The sequence below is a fragment of the Alligator mississippiensis genome, chromosome 5, assembly GCF_030867095.1.
Source record: "Alligator mississippiensis isolate rAllMis1 chromosome 5, rAllMis1, whole genome shotgun sequence".
NCBI classification, from domain to species: Eukaryota; Metazoa; Chordata; order Crocodylia; family Alligatoridae; genus Alligator; species Alligator mississippiensis.
Window position 1 is genome coordinate 32810627 of NC_081828.1, and position 18235 is coordinate 32828861.

At 43.2% G+C, this 18235-nt stretch overlaps 1 protein-coding gene across 1 annotated transcript in view; it reads left to right on the forward strand.

The window, feature by feature from the left end:
- The window catches only part of EPHX4 (epoxide hydrolase 4), a 33802-nt gene extending 16286 nt beyond the window's left edge, over window positions 1-17516 (forward strand). Inside the window, exons 4-7 of the mRNA XM_006275069.3 lie at window positions 4243-4371; window positions 10161-10264; window positions 11259-11407; window positions 16585-17516. Of these exons, the coding sequence (XP_006275131.3) occupies window positions 4243-4371; window positions 10161-10264; window positions 11259-11407; window positions 16585-16819 (617 nt within the window). The 3' untranslated portion in view covers window positions 16820-17516. The remainder of the gene's footprint in view (window positions 1-4242; window positions 4372-10160; window positions 10265-11258; window positions 11408-16584) is intronic.
- The last annotated feature ends 719 nt before the right edge of the window (window positions 17517-18235 follow it).

The following is an 18235-nucleotide window of genomic DNA, read 5'->3' on the forward strand; positions in this document are numbered from 1 at the left end:
CCCACCAGACCCAGGAGACACCACTCGCTGAGCCAGTAAGGCATGAGGGTCTCCCCAGCATGCTCAACAGCAGACCCAGAAGTGGACCAGAAGCACTTCCAGTCCGTTTCTGGGTCTGTGGGGGAGTGTGCTAGGGAGCCTCCCACACCTCCCCAGCTCGGTGACTGGTGTCTTCTTGGTCTGGGGGGGACACCTGGGGTCCCCTTGTGTCTGATCACCGAGCTGGGGGGCCCCCCCTGCACTCCTGTGGGATGCTCCATCCGCCCCAGCATTGCAGCAATCATGAGCCACACCTGGTACCTGGAGGTATGTAGAAAAAAAAACATTTAAAGCTGTGTCTATGGCTGAATCGCTGATTCTCCAAATCAGCATCGAATCTTCAGATTTGGATGCAGCTGAATCGAATCAGGGACAGTGATCCAAATCAATTCATTGAATCACTGTCCCTGATTCAAGCCAAATCCGAATTGAATAGGGCCCATTTCGCACACCCCTTGTAGGCATACCACTAATTTATACAGTGGCATAATGACATTTTGTTTTGTTTTCAGTTCTCTTAATTCCTAACAGTTTGTCCAATTGACACCTGCTGAACACTGGGATGATATTTTCACAGAACTATCTACAGTAATTCTAAGATTTCTTTCTTGAGTGGCACCAGATAATGTAAAGCCCATCATCATGTGTGTGCATCACAAGTTATTTCCCACCTGCATTACTTTGAACTTATCAACATTGAACTTCATCTGCCATTTTATTGACCATTCACTCAATTCTGTAAGATCCTTCTGCAATTCTTCACAATCAGTTTTGATTTTTTACTACGCTAATTTGGTGTCATCTGCAAAATTGAGCCACCTCACTATTCACCCCACTTTCCAAATCATTGAAGAATGTGTTAAGCACAGTTGATTACTTCTCTTTATTGTGAGAACTCACCATTTATATCTAGTCTTTGTTTCCTGTCCCTTAGCCACTTACTCATCCACAAGTAGACCTTAAATGTAATGCCAGGGCAGCATAATTTCATTAAGAACCTTATGATATCACATTTTTGGCATGAATGCAGTTAGCAATTCTATTACCTGTGCAGTGTGGACATTAAGGCTGTGTGAAGCTTTGGTCCCTGATTCAGTTTGGTGGAGATTTGGCCCGATTCGGTGGCCAAATGTTCGAATCAAATCAGACTGCCCTTTAATCCCTGCAATTCAAAATGGAACCCTCTGAATCAATGCAGAGAGATTCGGAAAGTTTCGGAGATTTGGACATAGGCACAGCTTTAAATGTTTTTTCTACATACCTCTAGGTAGCAGGGGCTTGTGAGTGCTGCGATGCAGGGGTGCATGGAGTGTCCCACAGAAGTGTGGGGCAGGGGGGGGCTCCCCAGCACACTCAGCAGCAGACCCGGAAGGGGTTCCCCAGGGAGCGTGCTGGCACCTCCCCCCCCAGCTCAGCGACTGGTGCTTCCTGAGTTGGTGGGGGCGTGGGGAGCACCCAGGGTCCCCCTGTGGCTGACTGCTGAGCCAGGGCCCCCGCACTCCCCAGCAGACCTGCAAGTAGACTTAAACCACTTCTGGGTTTGCCACTGAACACGTGGAGGCCCCCTCCCCCCTGGCGCAACTCCTGTGGGACGCTCCATGCGCCTGAATATCGCAGCCATCACAAGCCGCACTGGTACCTCAAGGTACATAGAAAAAATTTTAAAGCTGTGCCTATGTCCGAATCGCTGATTCTCTGAATCAGCATCGAATCCTCAGATTCGCATTCGACCAAATCGAATCAGGGACACTGATCTGAATCAACAAATCAAATCACTGTCCCTGATTCAGGGCGAATCCGAATCCAAATTGAATAAGGCCCACTTCACACACCCCTAGTGGACATGTAAGCATGCATACAGCTGCCTCATGTGCTCAATCGGTTATACACTTGCTAGGCAGGTATGCTGATAGATGCACTAGTCACAGAATTCTGCCCAACAAAAGTCCATGACTGGTTGGAGGGGAAGAGAAAGGCCCTCATGTTTTAGCCCCAAGAGCTGATCTGCTAAAGTACTCATCCAAGAAAAAGGAGACCCCTAGTTTAGGTCCCCCTTACCTAGTAGGCTTGAATCTAGTTCTTTCTACACTCCCATCATAGTGCTAAGTACCACAACACAGGTTAGTCATTAAAGTATGCCTTCTCCAGCCCACATACTCCCCTGAGCAACCAAGGGAGGGAGGCATGTGGGACCAGAAGAAAGAAACCAGACTAGATGTGAGGCTCAATGAATACTGCTACTCTGGAGCTCAGGTTTCTAGCCTACATCCTTACATGCAATGGAGCAAAAAACTTCAACTACTCTCCACCTATATTATTCAATGACTGCTAAATGCAAGGTGCAGTGGCTCAACTTCAAAAGGAAAGCTGAGGAGTGACTTCATTAATACCTACTTTGTGACATGATGGTTAAAGCACTATTCTCAGATGTCAGAAAGACATAAATTCAACCCCTTTTCGGGGAGGGAAGACCTGGAACCTGGTTTTCTGCTTCCCGAGTGTGTGTCCTAAACGCAGGAATAAAGGCAGAGCAGGAGGATGGAATCTGTGCCCAGGTATGTAGGTATGTATGGAGCCATGTAGTTGCCTGGCCTGTACATAGCCTACTGAGTATGCACAATAGCCATATGGACACTTATGTACCCACACTCCATCAGTAATAGAATCACAGACAGTGCACAAGTGCCACTTACATGGTTGATAAATGCTATTTAGGTGTGTAAAGCATAATAGAATTCTACCCCATATGTTCAAAGCATTCTATAAGTGTTAATTTGGAACAAAAAAGGTGGTCTTTAAAGTCTTTGTGCCTGCAGTGTTTAATTTCAAACTTTAAAGTCACTGCGCATTCTGGAAAAAAAATTAAGTGAACACTCTGTCATGACTACACATTGAAATAGACATTTACCTCTGCAGCTGAGATTTTGAACAGTGTGTGTAATTTAGCTATACTGCATTATAGCATGCTGTGTGTCCACCCACAGTGCCTGGTGCTCCCCCCGTCAGGTCTGATCCACCTGTTGCACTCACTAGTCCCCCTTCACCTCTAGTCTCTCTTTTGCCACAACGTTACCATTCCTGTTATTTTACTGAGGAAGCAGTCCCAAGAGGTCCCTGAGGGGAGTAGCTCCTCCCTTCCGACTCTGTCCTTGAGCTTCTCTGCCCAAACTCAGGCTCAAGAGGGGTCCCCATGTTTCCTCTTTAAGGCAACCCCCTTACAACTCAAAGCATTTTTTGGGTCTTCAGCCATCCCAGGCTCAGCCCATTTTTCTCTGGCCAAGTTCTCAGCCCTAATCCACTGCCTCAGACCTTCGCTCCTAGGCCTCAGCTCTTTGCATCCCTGCCCAGAGCAAATCTAGTTCTGCAGAATGCTCCTGGCACCCTGTCAAATGGCCTCGAAACTTCACCCAAAGCCACAACCCAAATCTCCAGTCAAACTCAAAACAGCAACCTAAACAGCTCTAACTCAAATATAAATCCTTCCAGGTCTCTGGTCCTCAAGCCCTCCTACCTAGGTAGACTTGTTTCCACCCCCTGGTCTACCAGGTACTTTACCTGGGCCAGTCTGACTCAAACTACAATCACTACCACTCAAAACATCTTCCCCTGTAACAAGCAGGCTCAGATTGCCCCATCTAAAACCAGAGCCCAAGCCCAGCCCAGCCACCTTTTGGTCATCTGATCCAGTTCACTACTCCCATGGCTCAGGTAGTACTGATTCCCACATCCGCAGTCTAGCCCTCTACACCCAGTGGCTCAGTTCACACAGGCAGCTCACACCTGTTGTCCCTTTGCTGTCAGACTCTCTTCAACCTGCCCCAGATACACTCCCCACTTCCTAGTAACAAGGGTAGGGGTTTCCTGTTACATGCATACATATAGAAAAGCACTGAAGTTATCCCACACAATAAGATGAAATACTGCATGCAAGCAAGGTATAACTGCAGTGGAAAACTGATTTTAATTATCTGTAACTTTTTTTACCATACTAGCACACTGGGCTTCATTTTTACATTTAATAGTAGAAGTGCAGATGTCTTAACTGTTGTAGTGTGAATAATTTCTTAATAGAAAGCTGAAGAATTTGAAACATTGTTAGCAAATATGTTGGGACATTTTATCATTATGTATCATTTCATTTTATGTGATAGTTCTTTTGAAGATAAGTGCCAGTAAAAATGTCCAAATCTGTTTTTGTGGCAGGGTACAACAAGTGTATGTTGATTGGCCATGACTGGGGTGGAATGATTGCTTGGTTGGTTGCTATCTGTTACCCAGAAATGGTGACTAAGCTTATTGTGGTTAATTTCCCTCATCCCTCTGTGTTTACAGGTAAGTTCTGAATAATTTTTATTTAATCTAAGATATCCACATTTTCACAATCATGGCAATTTTGGGACATGTCTATATGGTACAATGCAGTGTCATATAGAGATACCTTAAGGTAGTTGTGAAGCCACTCACTCACATACCAGAGTCTATGCAGTACAACAAAGTGCCATGCAGAGGTACTTGCATGCCTTAGTTCTGGAGCTGGAAGCAGTATGATCACGTTAGTATAAACTGCTGTGTTCAGTGGCATAACTAAGACAGGTCAACTGGAGCAACAGCCCTAGGGGTCAAAGAAGACAGAGAGAGGAGAGGGACCACAGAAAAACAAACAAACAAAAAACATCTGCCACCGCAGCCATACAATCCTGCCTCCACCACCAGCAGCTAGAAGTCACTGCTGCCATTGTGTGGCAGCTGCCCCAGTCTGTTTCTCAGTAATGGATATTTTTGTATATCTGTTGGGTTCTTGTCCTTGAGAGAAGGAAGAACAGGAGAACCATCTTTATTAACAGTAACTAACAACTCCCTAACACTATATGATAAGAGCAGAACAGCAAATAGCACCACATTATAATGCAGCTTAAGCAGCACTCTCTCCTGTTAGAGAGCTGGACATACACACACTCAATACACAACAGAGTGTAGCTCTACACTAACTAGGCCAGGGGCAGGCAATTACAGCCCCTGAGCCAGATCCAGGCTGCCAGGCCATTCTATCCGGCCCCATGGGACCCATCCAAGAAACAATTATTACCATCCCACAGCTGCTCCTGTGAAAGCCAGCAGGAGGTAGGCTTTCAGAAGTCACATGCCATCAGACTGGGCCATCTCTATGCCTGCAGCTCTGTGGAGCATCCAGCACTCCAGCTGGGAGCTCCATGTACAGGTACCAAGTGCAATGGCGCACAACTGGTCAGCTACTGAGTGGGGAGGGGAGCTCCCCACTCACCTGCAGTGCTGGGAGCCGCACATGGAAGCACAGAGCCAGCCTGGCCCAACCCGACGGCACACTCTCCCGGCTGCAGTGTGGGAGCCCAACATGCTGGCACAGAGCCCACTCGGCCTGATGTCATGTGAAACGGGAGCCACAGGGAGTTGTGCGCCATCAGGTCAGGCAGGTTCTGTGTCACCATATGCAGCTCCTGGCATTCTTTCTGGCACCCCTTCACAAATTCCCCCCACCCCAAACCCCACACCTGCTCTCACACACCCACACCCCTTTGCAGCCCCTCCCACCCCCCACAAATCCCACACACACACACACACACACCACCCATACCAATCCCCCCCATACAAAAGTAAAACTTTATTTTGAGCTATTTTGCAATCAGCTCTATGTACACTATGCAAACTCATGTAAAATCAGGACAAAAATATTTTTTGAAATAAAATTAAAATATGTTATAGTAGATGTTTGATTTTTAGTATAAGATTTGTTTTTTTTCCTGGTTCCAAGATGGCAACCCTGCCCTCTCCAAAGGAGTGCTTCTGGCTGGGAGCCCCATGTAGAGGCAAGGGGAGGGACTTCTAGTGGCAAAGGTCAGTGGTTAGGGGTGGGACTTCTGGTCCCAAGATGGTGACCAAGGGGCAGGGCACCTGTCAAAAGGCAGGGCTATCCCTGTGGCCCCCAACAGCTCACCAAAAGTCATTAAGCAGCCCTCCAGCTGAAATAATTGCCCACTCCTGAACTAGGCTATAGTGCTTAGGCAGAGCTAACCCCAGGGGTGATGTGCACGAGGGTGCATGTGCACCCCCTGAGAGCACCGGTGCACCCCCTGTCAGGCCGCACTTCCTGTTTAGCCAATGGGTAGGGGGCCAGGCGGGAGCACCAGTGCCCCCCCTGTGAGCACCGGCCAGGGAGCGGGGCAGCCAGCAAAAGCAGCTACGCTGCTCCCAGAAGTGGCTTCAGGAGTTCCGGCAGTGGCATGGCTGCTTTTACAGTGAGTGAGATCAGCAGCCCCGCAACCAGCAGGATCGGCCACCAGGGACCCTCCCCCCGGTTGCTGACTGGTGTCAGGGGGGGCATCTGCCCCCCCTGACTCAAGAGGCACCAGACACCCGTGGCTAGACCAAATATTTCTGCATAGCTTTGCTTGGTTCCATGTAGACACTGATGCTTATTTATGGGCAGGTTCATAGAAGCTCTGAAGAGCCAGACCCCAAGATGTGCTGTGAAAGAAGGCTACAGATGCTCAGCACCTCTCAATGGGTGCAGACAGAAGTGCAGCTCCCCACTGTAACTCAAGCTGCTTTGCAGGAAGCACCATGAGTTACAGTGATTCCCCCGACCCAACAGACTTTCACTGAGGGATCTAGCTGCAATTTGGAGTGGCTGCGAGTCTCCAGTCACTCTCCCCTAGTGCCGCCCCCTCCCACCTCCCAGCCCTGGCTCTGTCTTCAGAATGGTTGGGGCGGAAGAGAGCAGAGAGAGCTCAGTCTGGGGATTTTTCAGCCAGTGCTGGAGGGTGGGGCAGGTAAATAGGAGCCCTCCCCCCGCACCTCAGAGCTCCAATCCACCCACCCCTCTCCAGCGCTGGCTGAAAAAACCCCAGACTGAGTTCCCTCCACTCCCCTCTCATTCTGAAGACAGTGCTGGGAGCAGGGCTGGGCTGTGTCAGCCCAGTCCTGCTCCCAGCGCGTGCTCGCAGACATAGATGAAGGCACTCTGCTTTGAAGCACCTTCATCTGAACCCTCATGTAATGAGGGTTCAAACTGTTGTGGGATCAAGTCTTTTTAAAGTGCTCTGCAGCCATGCAGTTCTGTAAGTGCATGGCTGTAGAATGCTTTCAAGAGGCCAATCACACAACAAACATAACTTCTGTCTGCGCCCAAAGTCTAGATTTTCAATTACATGAAACACTGACGTGACAAATATTTTTCATTAATGCACAGTTACACAATAGGGAACAAGGGTCCTTGCATGCAAACACATTGGCTTTTGTCTTTGAAAAACAGGAAGCTTAATCCTCATTTACACGAAAGCCATTTTAGACCACTTAGGCGGTGTTTACATTTACACTGGCTGAATGGTGTTAGCCAGCCTTTGTGTAAATGAGAATCTGGCTTTTAGAATGTAACCATGATAGAGCTGACCAGTGAAATTAAAAGTTATGGTCTTGCACTACATTAGAACACTATACATTATAACAGAACAATCACTGCAGTGTATTTAATAGAAGCCCACATGTGCAAAAGCAGGGAGTTTAAGGTAAGATAGCGATATATTAGGAGATCTGTGACATGTGGTATGCAAAGGTCATGTCTGTGGTATAGCTGGCTCTAGCCAGATGTGCTTGATGTACACTTTCCCAAGCGTTAAGTGTATATACAGTATTAAGATGAACAGCAGCCACTCTTTAATTTTCATTCTTTAATTGCAGACCTGTTTTTTGTCATTAAAAATGTTGTGGTTTCACCCCACTTCTCCAGAAATATTTACCAGAACAGTACTTAACAAGGGCTTAATAATTATCTCTATTTGATATAACTCTGTTAGTCAATGAAGTCATACGGAGGTAAAATCAACGTGAGATCACAACCACTCACTCACAAAATATATCACAGGTTTTTTTGCTAATATACTATAGAATACTTTAAAGAACAATTAAGCTACACTTACCAAAATAGAGGCTTATTCTGCACCATTATAGCCAAGGGAAACTTCATCAGTGTTTTGAGAGCAGGAGCAAGAATTTACATGAATAAAACACAATTAGTAATATTATAGCCTTTCCAGTGTGTATATGCCTACCTATGTATAAATTACATTCTGCAATTTGATACAATCAGAGTAAAAACCATTAACTACTTAGGGTCTTTTATACACTGAATAAAAATATTAAAGTTATATAACTGGAACATTCTGATTGGTATAATCACTATTGCAATGTGCAGTACCTGAAAGTCTGATTTTTCCTTATATTTTCAATCATACATTGAATTTAATGATAGCAGTAATATACATAAATTAATTTCTAAGGTAGTATTGCATTTCTAATGTGTCAGAATCACTTGGCCTTAAGCTACCTGCCTTATATAACGCCACTTCAGATTTTTTTATAATTGCTTAGTCATATGTTCATATCATTTCTTACTGTTAAATAATAGCAATAATGATAAAAAAATCTTTCATAGTTCCCCAAAGTCTCCATACAAGAATTGCTTGACTTCCCATCATATGCACATATCCAAATGTCAAAGGTCTCATGGCAGATCATCTGTATGTATTACTAATAACCAATGGCAAAGTGGGGAAGTCTGCCTATTAGAAAATGGTGAGTTAACTTTTTCCAATATTGAACAGATCTCTATAGTCCTCTTTGTAGAATGACAGTATTTAAATGAAAACTTTAGAGATCAGGCAATACTGAAAATATGTTAGTTTACCATTGTCTTATAGTGCAGAAAAGTCAAGGGACCAGTGTTGGCGAGCCATCAAAGGAAAAGCATAACAGGTGAAGACATTTAAGAATGTATAAAATCTGAATGTTTCAAAAGGCACTCGGGACTCTAGCTATTAATTGCAATTACATTTACTTCATTTTAAAAGTTAATTTCATTTTTAGGAACTGACATTTGAGATAGAGCTCCCTTTTTAGGGGCAACTTTTCGCTTTCAAATAATTGCATATCTAACTTTACATCTAGAAACCTTTAGACTTCCACCTCCTGTGCTTGCAACCTACACAATAAAAGGGCTACACAGAAAATTTGTATTACAATGCTTTGCAGGCACAAAATTGCACTTCCACTTGCTTAAGGTCCTTAATAGCAACAAAGAAAATAATTTAACTACATTATGCATGCTTTCAATGTGCTTCCAAAGTGGTATGATGGTATCTTAGTTACAGTTTTATACCTGCTAAGAAAGAAGACTTTGGTTTTATCTTTTCATAAACAGGATTGATGCTGTTTTGAGAAAATGGAAAGGATTATTATCCACAGATTTCTGTGCATCACATTCTTAAAGAGGAAATGTTTAATATGCTATTTATATAATTATTTTTGTAAAATTGGAAGATGTTTTTGACTAGTAACAAGAGATCTCTTCAATTAATTTGAACAAGATCCCAACCCTTTCCAGACTAGAACCCATTTCTCAATTTTTGGTTGGCCTCCCTTTTGTGGTCTGTTTTAAGACAGAGAAAAATAAATTGGTTATATGTTAACAGCTACTTCATATATTTCTAAAACTATAATCATTCCTCTTTAGATAAAGCATCTAACTGACCCAGATTTTCCAGAAGCAGGGTGTTTTTGGTAATATATTTTAATGTACCCACTGTTTTGTTGGTGATATTTTATTGGACCCAAGACAAGCTTTTGGGCACAAAGTACCTCTTCTTCAAATTTTCCAGAACAGACCCACATTTTAAAGCTATGTCTGGTATCTCTAAAGAATATCTGCAAATAAGACTCCTGCCCTGAATTTGAGAAATTGGTCCTGGATTGTTCTACATCCCTGGCACACTGATGCACCTGATGAGAAGATGTATCACAATGCAGCCTCATGTCAGCAGAACTAATTAGCCCACCTGCAGTGCCACACTGAAGGTAGCTACACTAACTGGCACTGGAAATGGTATAGACAGCTTTTAGTTCCAGAGGTCTGTGAAACACCTGGAACTATATCTCAGATTTTGTTCCTTAAAAAGTGTATTCACTTTATTGTCATGCAGCATGAGCTAACTAAATCCTTTTCAAAATGTTCCTTTAAAATAATTATACAAACAATATTTTTGTTGTTGTCATCAGCTTTCATTTTTAATGCATGGGCATTTTTGTTCCAGAATATATTCTACAGCATCCTTCACAACTGATTAAATCTGGCTACTACTTCTTTTTCCAAATGCCATGGTTTCCTGAATTCATGTTTACAATAAATGATTTCAAGGTGAGCAAAAATAGGGCTCTTGTTTATATGTTTAACATGTTACTGATGGAAATACTATCACCTGCCTTATTCTTTTCTGACATAGTGGTAGTTATGGAAATATTAAGGTTGGCTAATAAGACTTGACTACAATCTGGGTTTTAGCAAGGCTTAATTTATATTAGCCTTAGCATTTAGCAGACTAATTTATGTATGGGTAGAACTGAATAATATTCATTACTTAACCTCAGCCAGGCTTCCTAGTAGGTACTTCAATATAGCATGATATACCTGACCTCCAGCGTGATAATATATATTTCAACAAGGCTACCCAGCTGGTCATATGCTACCAGTTTCTGTCAGAGATCAAATTCTGTGTATAAGGAATGCTCACTGAATTTAGTGGGTATTTGTGTATACAGTGGAACTTCCTCTAAGAAACGTTATCCCTTTTTTCTCTCAAAACAAATCCAAAATATTTACATGTTAACTTCCTTCCATAGCAATACAACAGTAGCTTCTGAGGAAGGGGCTGCCTAGTTCAGAGCAAGGACTTCTAAAATATTAAACTTTTTTATGTGCTGTAAGTTGCCTAAGTAATCTGTATGGCCAGACCATGCTTCGAGCATCAGAAAACAAACTAAAAAAACTGAATTGAAGTTTCTAGAAGAATAATGCTTTAAATCAAATCACAGCATTTAAAATATATTTTTCTTCTAGGAAATCTAGGACACTCAAAATCTGTATACAGAACCTACCTTTGCTTATGGCAGTGTTAGGACCCAATGTAAAGAAGTTTGTAATATTTTATATATATAGCTTGTTACTCTGACATAAGTCATACCAGAAAAAAAACCTCTATATTTTGTTATTTCTATCTACATAAAAAAGTATCCTTACCATTCACTATACTCCAAACGAAGTGGTAAATGGATTTTAGATGAATAATTCTTACCCAGGGAGAAAAGTGTTACAGTCTTGTCATCAAGATAGCTTATGTGCTATCCTTTTGCAGGTTCTGAAAAACCTGTTTACCAGCCAGACCACTGGCATTGGAAGAAAAGGCTGCAGATTAACAGCAGAGGATATTGATGCTTATCTCTACATCTTCTCTCAACCTGGAGCGCTAACTGGACCAATTAACCACTACAGAAATATTTTCAGGTAAATATAACATTTTCAATGTTTATAAACCAAGTACCACGTCTCAGATGGATCCCTGAAGATAAATGCCACATATTAATGTCTTGACTTCCCTGGATAAAGGGGGAGTTGATTTGAAGTTTGATAGTGGGTTTCAGATCTTTATTTATGCTCCCTCCCCATCATCCTCAAAAGTACCTAGTTTCCTTGATGTCTCTCGAATCCCAGTGCAGGCTGCACAATGATCCTTAGCAATGATCACGGGCAACACATCCTATCCTCTTCCCTCTCTGAATTCAGATGATGGATTAGAAAAGCAGATGATCCTACAGATCAGGACTCCTCTTGTTGCTATTTTCAAACAGTTATTTTCTGTGCCTCCCTACTCTCTCCTCCCCCATGGCACACTGTGCAACCAACAGACAAAACAGTGACAGGACTGGAGGATAGGAGTCAGCTGCTGACTCTAGAGGCAGAAAGTCATATTTCAATATTCATACTCCTACCCCCACAAACAATTTTCTATTCCTGGGCCTTTTCAGAAAACTATAGAGATGGGTCATTCTTCTCCATAGACAACAATCCTTCCTCTAAACAAGGCAACACAAAACTCACTGAGTGGGCAAACTCAGGCACAGCAAGTTGGAGAGAGAAGAAAAGTATTGCTTATACTAGGAGTTGGCAACATACAGTCTGCAGGCCAGATCTGGCCCATGGAGCCACTGGATCTGACCCACAAAGCCAAAGGGCTTTACCTATGCTCATGCCCTTGCTCATGTCCACACTGATACCTATGCTGGAGGTAAGCAGTGAGGAGCTGAGTCAGGGCTGGGCAATATCCAGCTGCACCCATGGCACCGCTGCTTCTCCACGCCTCCCATGTCCTCTCCAAGGTTGAGACATGGGCACAACTTCCAGCCAGTGGGGAGCTGTGCCAGGGCTGGGCAGCTTCCAGCTGCACTGGTACTACAGCTGGGAGGCTGGTGCAGGGGCACAAAGAGAAGTGGCAGCAGCATGGACACAGCTTGCATGGACACAGCTCGTCGCTGCCTGGAAGCAGCAGTTGCATCTCAGCTGGGAAGTGAGGAGCAGGGAGAAGTGATGATGGTGTGGGTACAGCTCCCAGCTGCCTGGAATGGTGCAGGCACAAGGAAAGCCCCCCCCACCACTGATGTGCTGCCAAAGCCATTTGGCTTGAATCAGACCAGAGATGGGTTGTTCTGGCCTGTGGTTTGCAAAAGTTCCCAGCTGCTGGCTGATACCAATGTCATTGTTTAAAATAATGCAGGAAGTGATTTCACATGTCTACGACAACATCTCACCAATGAGCACATTAACCAGGTGCTTCTGTTAAAATAGTCAGCAGTGAAACAGTTAACATTCTGATATTTAAATTTCATTAGGATATGGATAATATAAATAGGGTGGTCACATGGCACAGGGCTATTGTTTCAAGTTTTCTTAAGACTTGAGAAGAAAGACTCCATCAATTGTCATTCAGATTGTCTTCAGAAACAGAAGAGCTAGCAACTGTTTTTAAAAATGGAGGTGCATCTTTGGGAAACTGAGGGGATACAATTTTAGGGTATTAAAGCCCCACAGCTCACAATGCAGCAGCCTTTGGATTCATTTAGTTCTAGCCTGTCTGAAGGATGTCAGGAGAACCAGTTATGTGTTACGAGGGAGATAACATGGCACATAAATAGCTGTTCACAAGGAAATAGTTTAAAGCCACCATTTGATTTTCCTTAAGACACAGGACATCACTTAGATCCCAATTATTTTCATTCTGTTAGCTCACAGTGGATTGGAACTGGTGACCTATATGTTAAAGGTTGCATATCTCATTACCATCTAGGCCATCGTCTAGATCAGCAGGTCCCTCAGAGCATAATTTACTACCATAGTATTTCTAAAGATAAGTTTGAGAATCCCTAGTCCCTGCTACTAGCCAGTAAAGCTATGTATGGAGAAGACTTCAACAATTCTACAAAATAAATCTGAAGCACAGAAAAAGGGGAACAAAACATTTATTAAATCTATTCCTTCTTCCATATAAGCCAGATAGTCCAAGAGAGTTTAATGCATGACAACAATGAAAATCTTATTTCATAAAAACTCAAGGTACTTCAGATTACAGGCTTACTCCTATGAAAACCAAAGAAGAATTTTACCTTCAACTTCTACAGAAGCAGGATGAAGGTACGCTCATGTAAATAGCATCATTAAATGCCCATACTCATAAATGAAAACCTCTGCCTTTAAGACCTTATCCACAGAAGAAATAGCCTAAAAAATTGGTTTCCAGGCTCTTGGCTATGCACCTTGTAGTCTGCAGACTTCACTCGTCATGTGATAGTGGTCTTCTATTTGTTGCCACAAGTGTTAAGGTTCTTTGCTGAAAGCCTAGAGGAGCAACTCAAAACAAAGTGGATAACAGGGTGTAACTATCACTACTGCCTATACCTTTTTATGGAAAGGACATTCTGTCCTATAGTTGTACACTGTCTAGCAAAATGGAGTCTTGGTTTACGGTAGCATCTTCTAGGTGCCTTTGCCATATGAATAAATAATCATAACATAAAAAGGGAATGTGAAGAAAGAAGAGAGGCCTTCAACAACTAGAGGCCAGAGGGAGTGGGTAGGTGTGGCTACACTTTAGTGCAACACAAGCTGGGTAACACAGATCAGTGACAATCCTGCCCTGGAGTGGCGTAACTTTGAATCACATAAGGGCCTTGGTACACAGTTAAGTTTAAGTGGCTTCTGGAGCTCTTAACCCCTGGACTGGCTGCACATTAACACCTTTTATCTGGCTTAAAGCACAGGTGATTCAGCGTAGAGTTACACCACTCCAGGGTAGTATTATCTCCAATCTGTTTAAATTTGTTCTTGTTCCATTACCATGTGGCCGCTTCTCACATCTATTCCATTCAAGTTGAAATCCTCCAGTATCCCAGAATGCTCTGAGGGCCCTTATCCTTTCTTTCTCTGGCACTCAGGAAGCATCCACTTCCCCACATTCCACCAGCCAGGCTGTCAGTCAGCCAGGCATGCCTGAGCTCCAAGGGACCCAAACCCTTTTTTCCCCAGAGTGCTTGATGGCTGTGGTGCCTCCGGTCACTGCCCAGACTGGCTCTGCTCTTACTTGAGCTCCAGAGAAAAAAGGATTGGGCACCTTGGAGCTCTGGTCTCAATGAAACTGACACAGTGGCTCTATGCTGAGAGTAGGGCAATCAGGGTTTAAGCTTGGCAGCCCTGTTCTCAATCCCAAACCGCTGTGTCAATTTCACCAAGAACAGAGTCCCAGATTAATCAATTAATCGAGTCTGCTGGAGCGCAGAAATAAACATGCTCCAGCGGATTCTAGCATCACATGCATCAGCACCCCTGTGCTGAAAAATGGCGATGGTGTGCTTCGAACTAAAGCTCGTTCGATGAGCTCATTCAATGAGCTTTAGTTTAAAGTGCCCCACTGCCATTTTTCAGCACGGGAATGCTGATGCACATGATACTCAGGCACTTTTAATTAGTGTGGCTTGCTAATTAAAGTGCCCTCCCACACCTCTCGGAGCACATGTAAAAATGCCCTCTGTTCTCACTGAAACTGACAGCAACTCTGCACTGGGAGTGGGGCCTCCAGGCTTAAGCCCTGACAGCTCTGCTCATCATGGAGTCATGTCATGGCATGGGGTCCCCAGGGATAGCCGTGATAACCCTAGGGCTCTGTGACCATGCCAGTTCTGCTCTACGGGCACCTTCTAATCTCACCTGCCATGTCTTATTGGTTGAAATAATAAGTTGGGAGGCTTCCCATGATTTTATGTGGTCACAGTCCTGCTGAACCCCACTAGATCCTGCTGATCTTGGATCCCTTGCTGGGTCTCACTTAAAGTCAGGGACTTGTGGGCCATCCAAAGCCTTATCGGCTAGATGCATAGCTCCAAAACCACCCATTTACCACGCCCCATGCCTCGCAGTCGTATTCAAACGTTGTCCCTCTGAGGCTTTGATCTAGTTTGGCCTCCTGTCATCACTGGGCCCTTGTTCCCTGTCTGCATGCCCTCTGGTGCTGGGCCCTCCATTGTACCTTACCATGTGACTGCTCCACTAAATCAAACACTAAGCCAATCAACATTTGTTTGGCTGACAGAGTAAGGTATAACAAGGCCCTAACAAGGACTTAAAACTAGTTTCAGGTGTTAATGTATGCACAATCCACGTGTTAAAAGCTCCAGGCGCTGCCCAAAATTACCATGTAACAAGGCGCTTTCATGCTGGGGGGGGGGGGGGGTCCTCTACCAAAAAGATTTTCCAAGTTTAAGTCTGCTTTGCAACACAAAACTGGGAGTAGGGATCTGGCTGCTGCTTGTTTTTTGTTTCAGATAATTTATTAGGCACATGAAGATATTTTTAAATAGTTACAGTTCAAAACATATCAGATAAAGCAAAGGGCACTTGGAAATGATTTGCAAATAATTGGTGCAAACGTGAATGACTGGTGCCTCCCAAGACTGGGAGGGCACAATTTGTGGGTGGCAGTGGCAGGGTGGCAAGTGGCAACCACCTGCAGAAGCCAGAGAGGCGGATGGGGGTGGGGGTGGGGGGGTTGAAGGTTTGCGAGCAGCGATTGGTGACCACCCACAGAAGCCAGCGTCAGTGGTAGCGAGTGCCAACCACCTGCAGAAGCCAGCAGTGGTGAGCAGTGACTGCACCACAGAAGCCATTGGTGGCATCAGCAGTGGGGGTGGGCGGGAGGTGGCAAGCCCTGGTGGCCAATCTCAGGAGGGGCACATGCCCTTCCATGTTCCCCTATGCATTGCCTATAGGTGCAGAGATATTACTGTATTACAGAAATGTTTAACAAAGTTCCTTTCCAACTAATGAGTTTTAAAATTATCTCTTGCTATAGCAATTAAAAACAGGCTAGATCAGCAATGAGATTTTGTTTTAAAAAGCATCTGTAGGTTTCAGACAATGGTAAATGCAGTAATAAAGATACCTTTTAAAGAAGTTTATGTCTAATTTTAAAGGACTGTAGTCCAAATTAGTATTTTCCTGATAATGTTATGGATAACTTGGACCCTGAAAGCCTACAGTGAGACTTTCATATGTTTATAATTAGAAAGCTAAACTGATTGACATTTACCAGGAAGATTTTGTAAAACAAAATTAAACTTTGTGTTTTGTTTTTAAAGTTGCTTACCTCTGCAGCATCATGAGGTCACCATGCCTACCCTGTTGCTATGGGGAGAAAAAGATGCATTTATGGAAGTTGAAATGGCAGAAATTACACGGATTTATGTTAAAAATCATTTCAGGTTAACTATTTTGTCTGAAGCCAGCCATTGGCTCCAGCAGGATCAGCCTGACATAGTGAACAAGTTGATATGGACTTTTTTAAAAGAAGACGTAACAAGAAAAAGAGAGTGACTTTTCCTACGTGTTTTAAGAGGTCTTTGTAAAAGCTCTTAATTTAAAAACTTATTGTTATCAGGGCCATATATCCAGCCTACCTTCTATTTTGGGTTCTGTTAGAGAAAAGTGTTTTCAATATACTGTAAATATTTGAACACCAATGTTATTACTAAAAGAAAATGATAGTGTGAGATTATATAATGTTAAAATTGGTTTTACTTGTATACCTGTCTTTTGCACATAAAAACACATGCCTTAAGATGTATGTATTTGTACAGTATGGAAATCATGGAAAGTTGCTTGGTTTTGATTTCTTTCTTGCTTTACAATTTTAATGTGTGGTGCCTTTTACAAATTTATAATGAAACAATGGAGGGGTGCCATATAAAATGAAATCATATATCTATCAGTTTTCATTCTACCAGCTGAATTTTTTTACTGTACTTGACCATTTAAAATGTTTTTATTGACTGCATTTTAATGTATCAGGCAAAAGAAAAATTTCTGCGCACATTTGTAGTCTTCAGGTGATAACTCATACATATCTTGTATTGTCAAATAGCAGCTGCTTTTTATGGCGTATTTTTTCCTAATTGAAAAAAAAGTAGAAATCTGTACGCACAACCTGTCTGAACAAGTAGAATGGAAGAGCTATATTCATGACATGTATCAAATCCACCTATGTCTAATAAAATATATCTTATGCCCTTCACCTGATTCTTTACAGAGATACCGTATTTCTTACTGAAGGTGAATACTAACTTAAGTGTCTGCTGTCACTGTGCAGACTTTCTCATGCTTTTATTGTTGAAATTTGTACAAAATAAAGCCTCCCTCCTATGATAACTATTCCTGTCTCCAAGGAATGCTGCTAAATTTTTCTGCTTAGCGAAGAAGAGATTCAATGACTATACCAATCCAGGTTATGGTAAACTTCACTAACATGGGGTGCGTACACAGGTACTAAGTCCACTTAAAATAAGGCGAGTTAACTACGTCAAATTAAGTTAAGCCATGTCAGAGCGAATACACGTACAGCTCCTTGACATGGTGGCACCCATCTTGTGAGCTAGATAAACTTAACTAATATGACTCAAGATAATACACCAGATAGACCTTGTTATGACTCCGTGTATGACCACACCGGGTAAAAAAAGGCATATTAAGGACCATCATATAAACCTGACTGTATGACCTGCAATTATCTTCTGTTTGTTTACTGATATATCCATATAGTCTCCCATCAAAGGCGTGGCAGGTGAGTGAATGAACGAAGATAGCCGCCAGTTTCCTAGATCCATAAGCAGGAACCTTAAGATATTACTTACCTATCACAAAACTGGTGCATTGGCTGGGAAGCCAAGTGTAATCAACATGGAGACAATGCGTGGAGATGTGAAACCACCATTGGACTGGCAACAAGCACGCAGT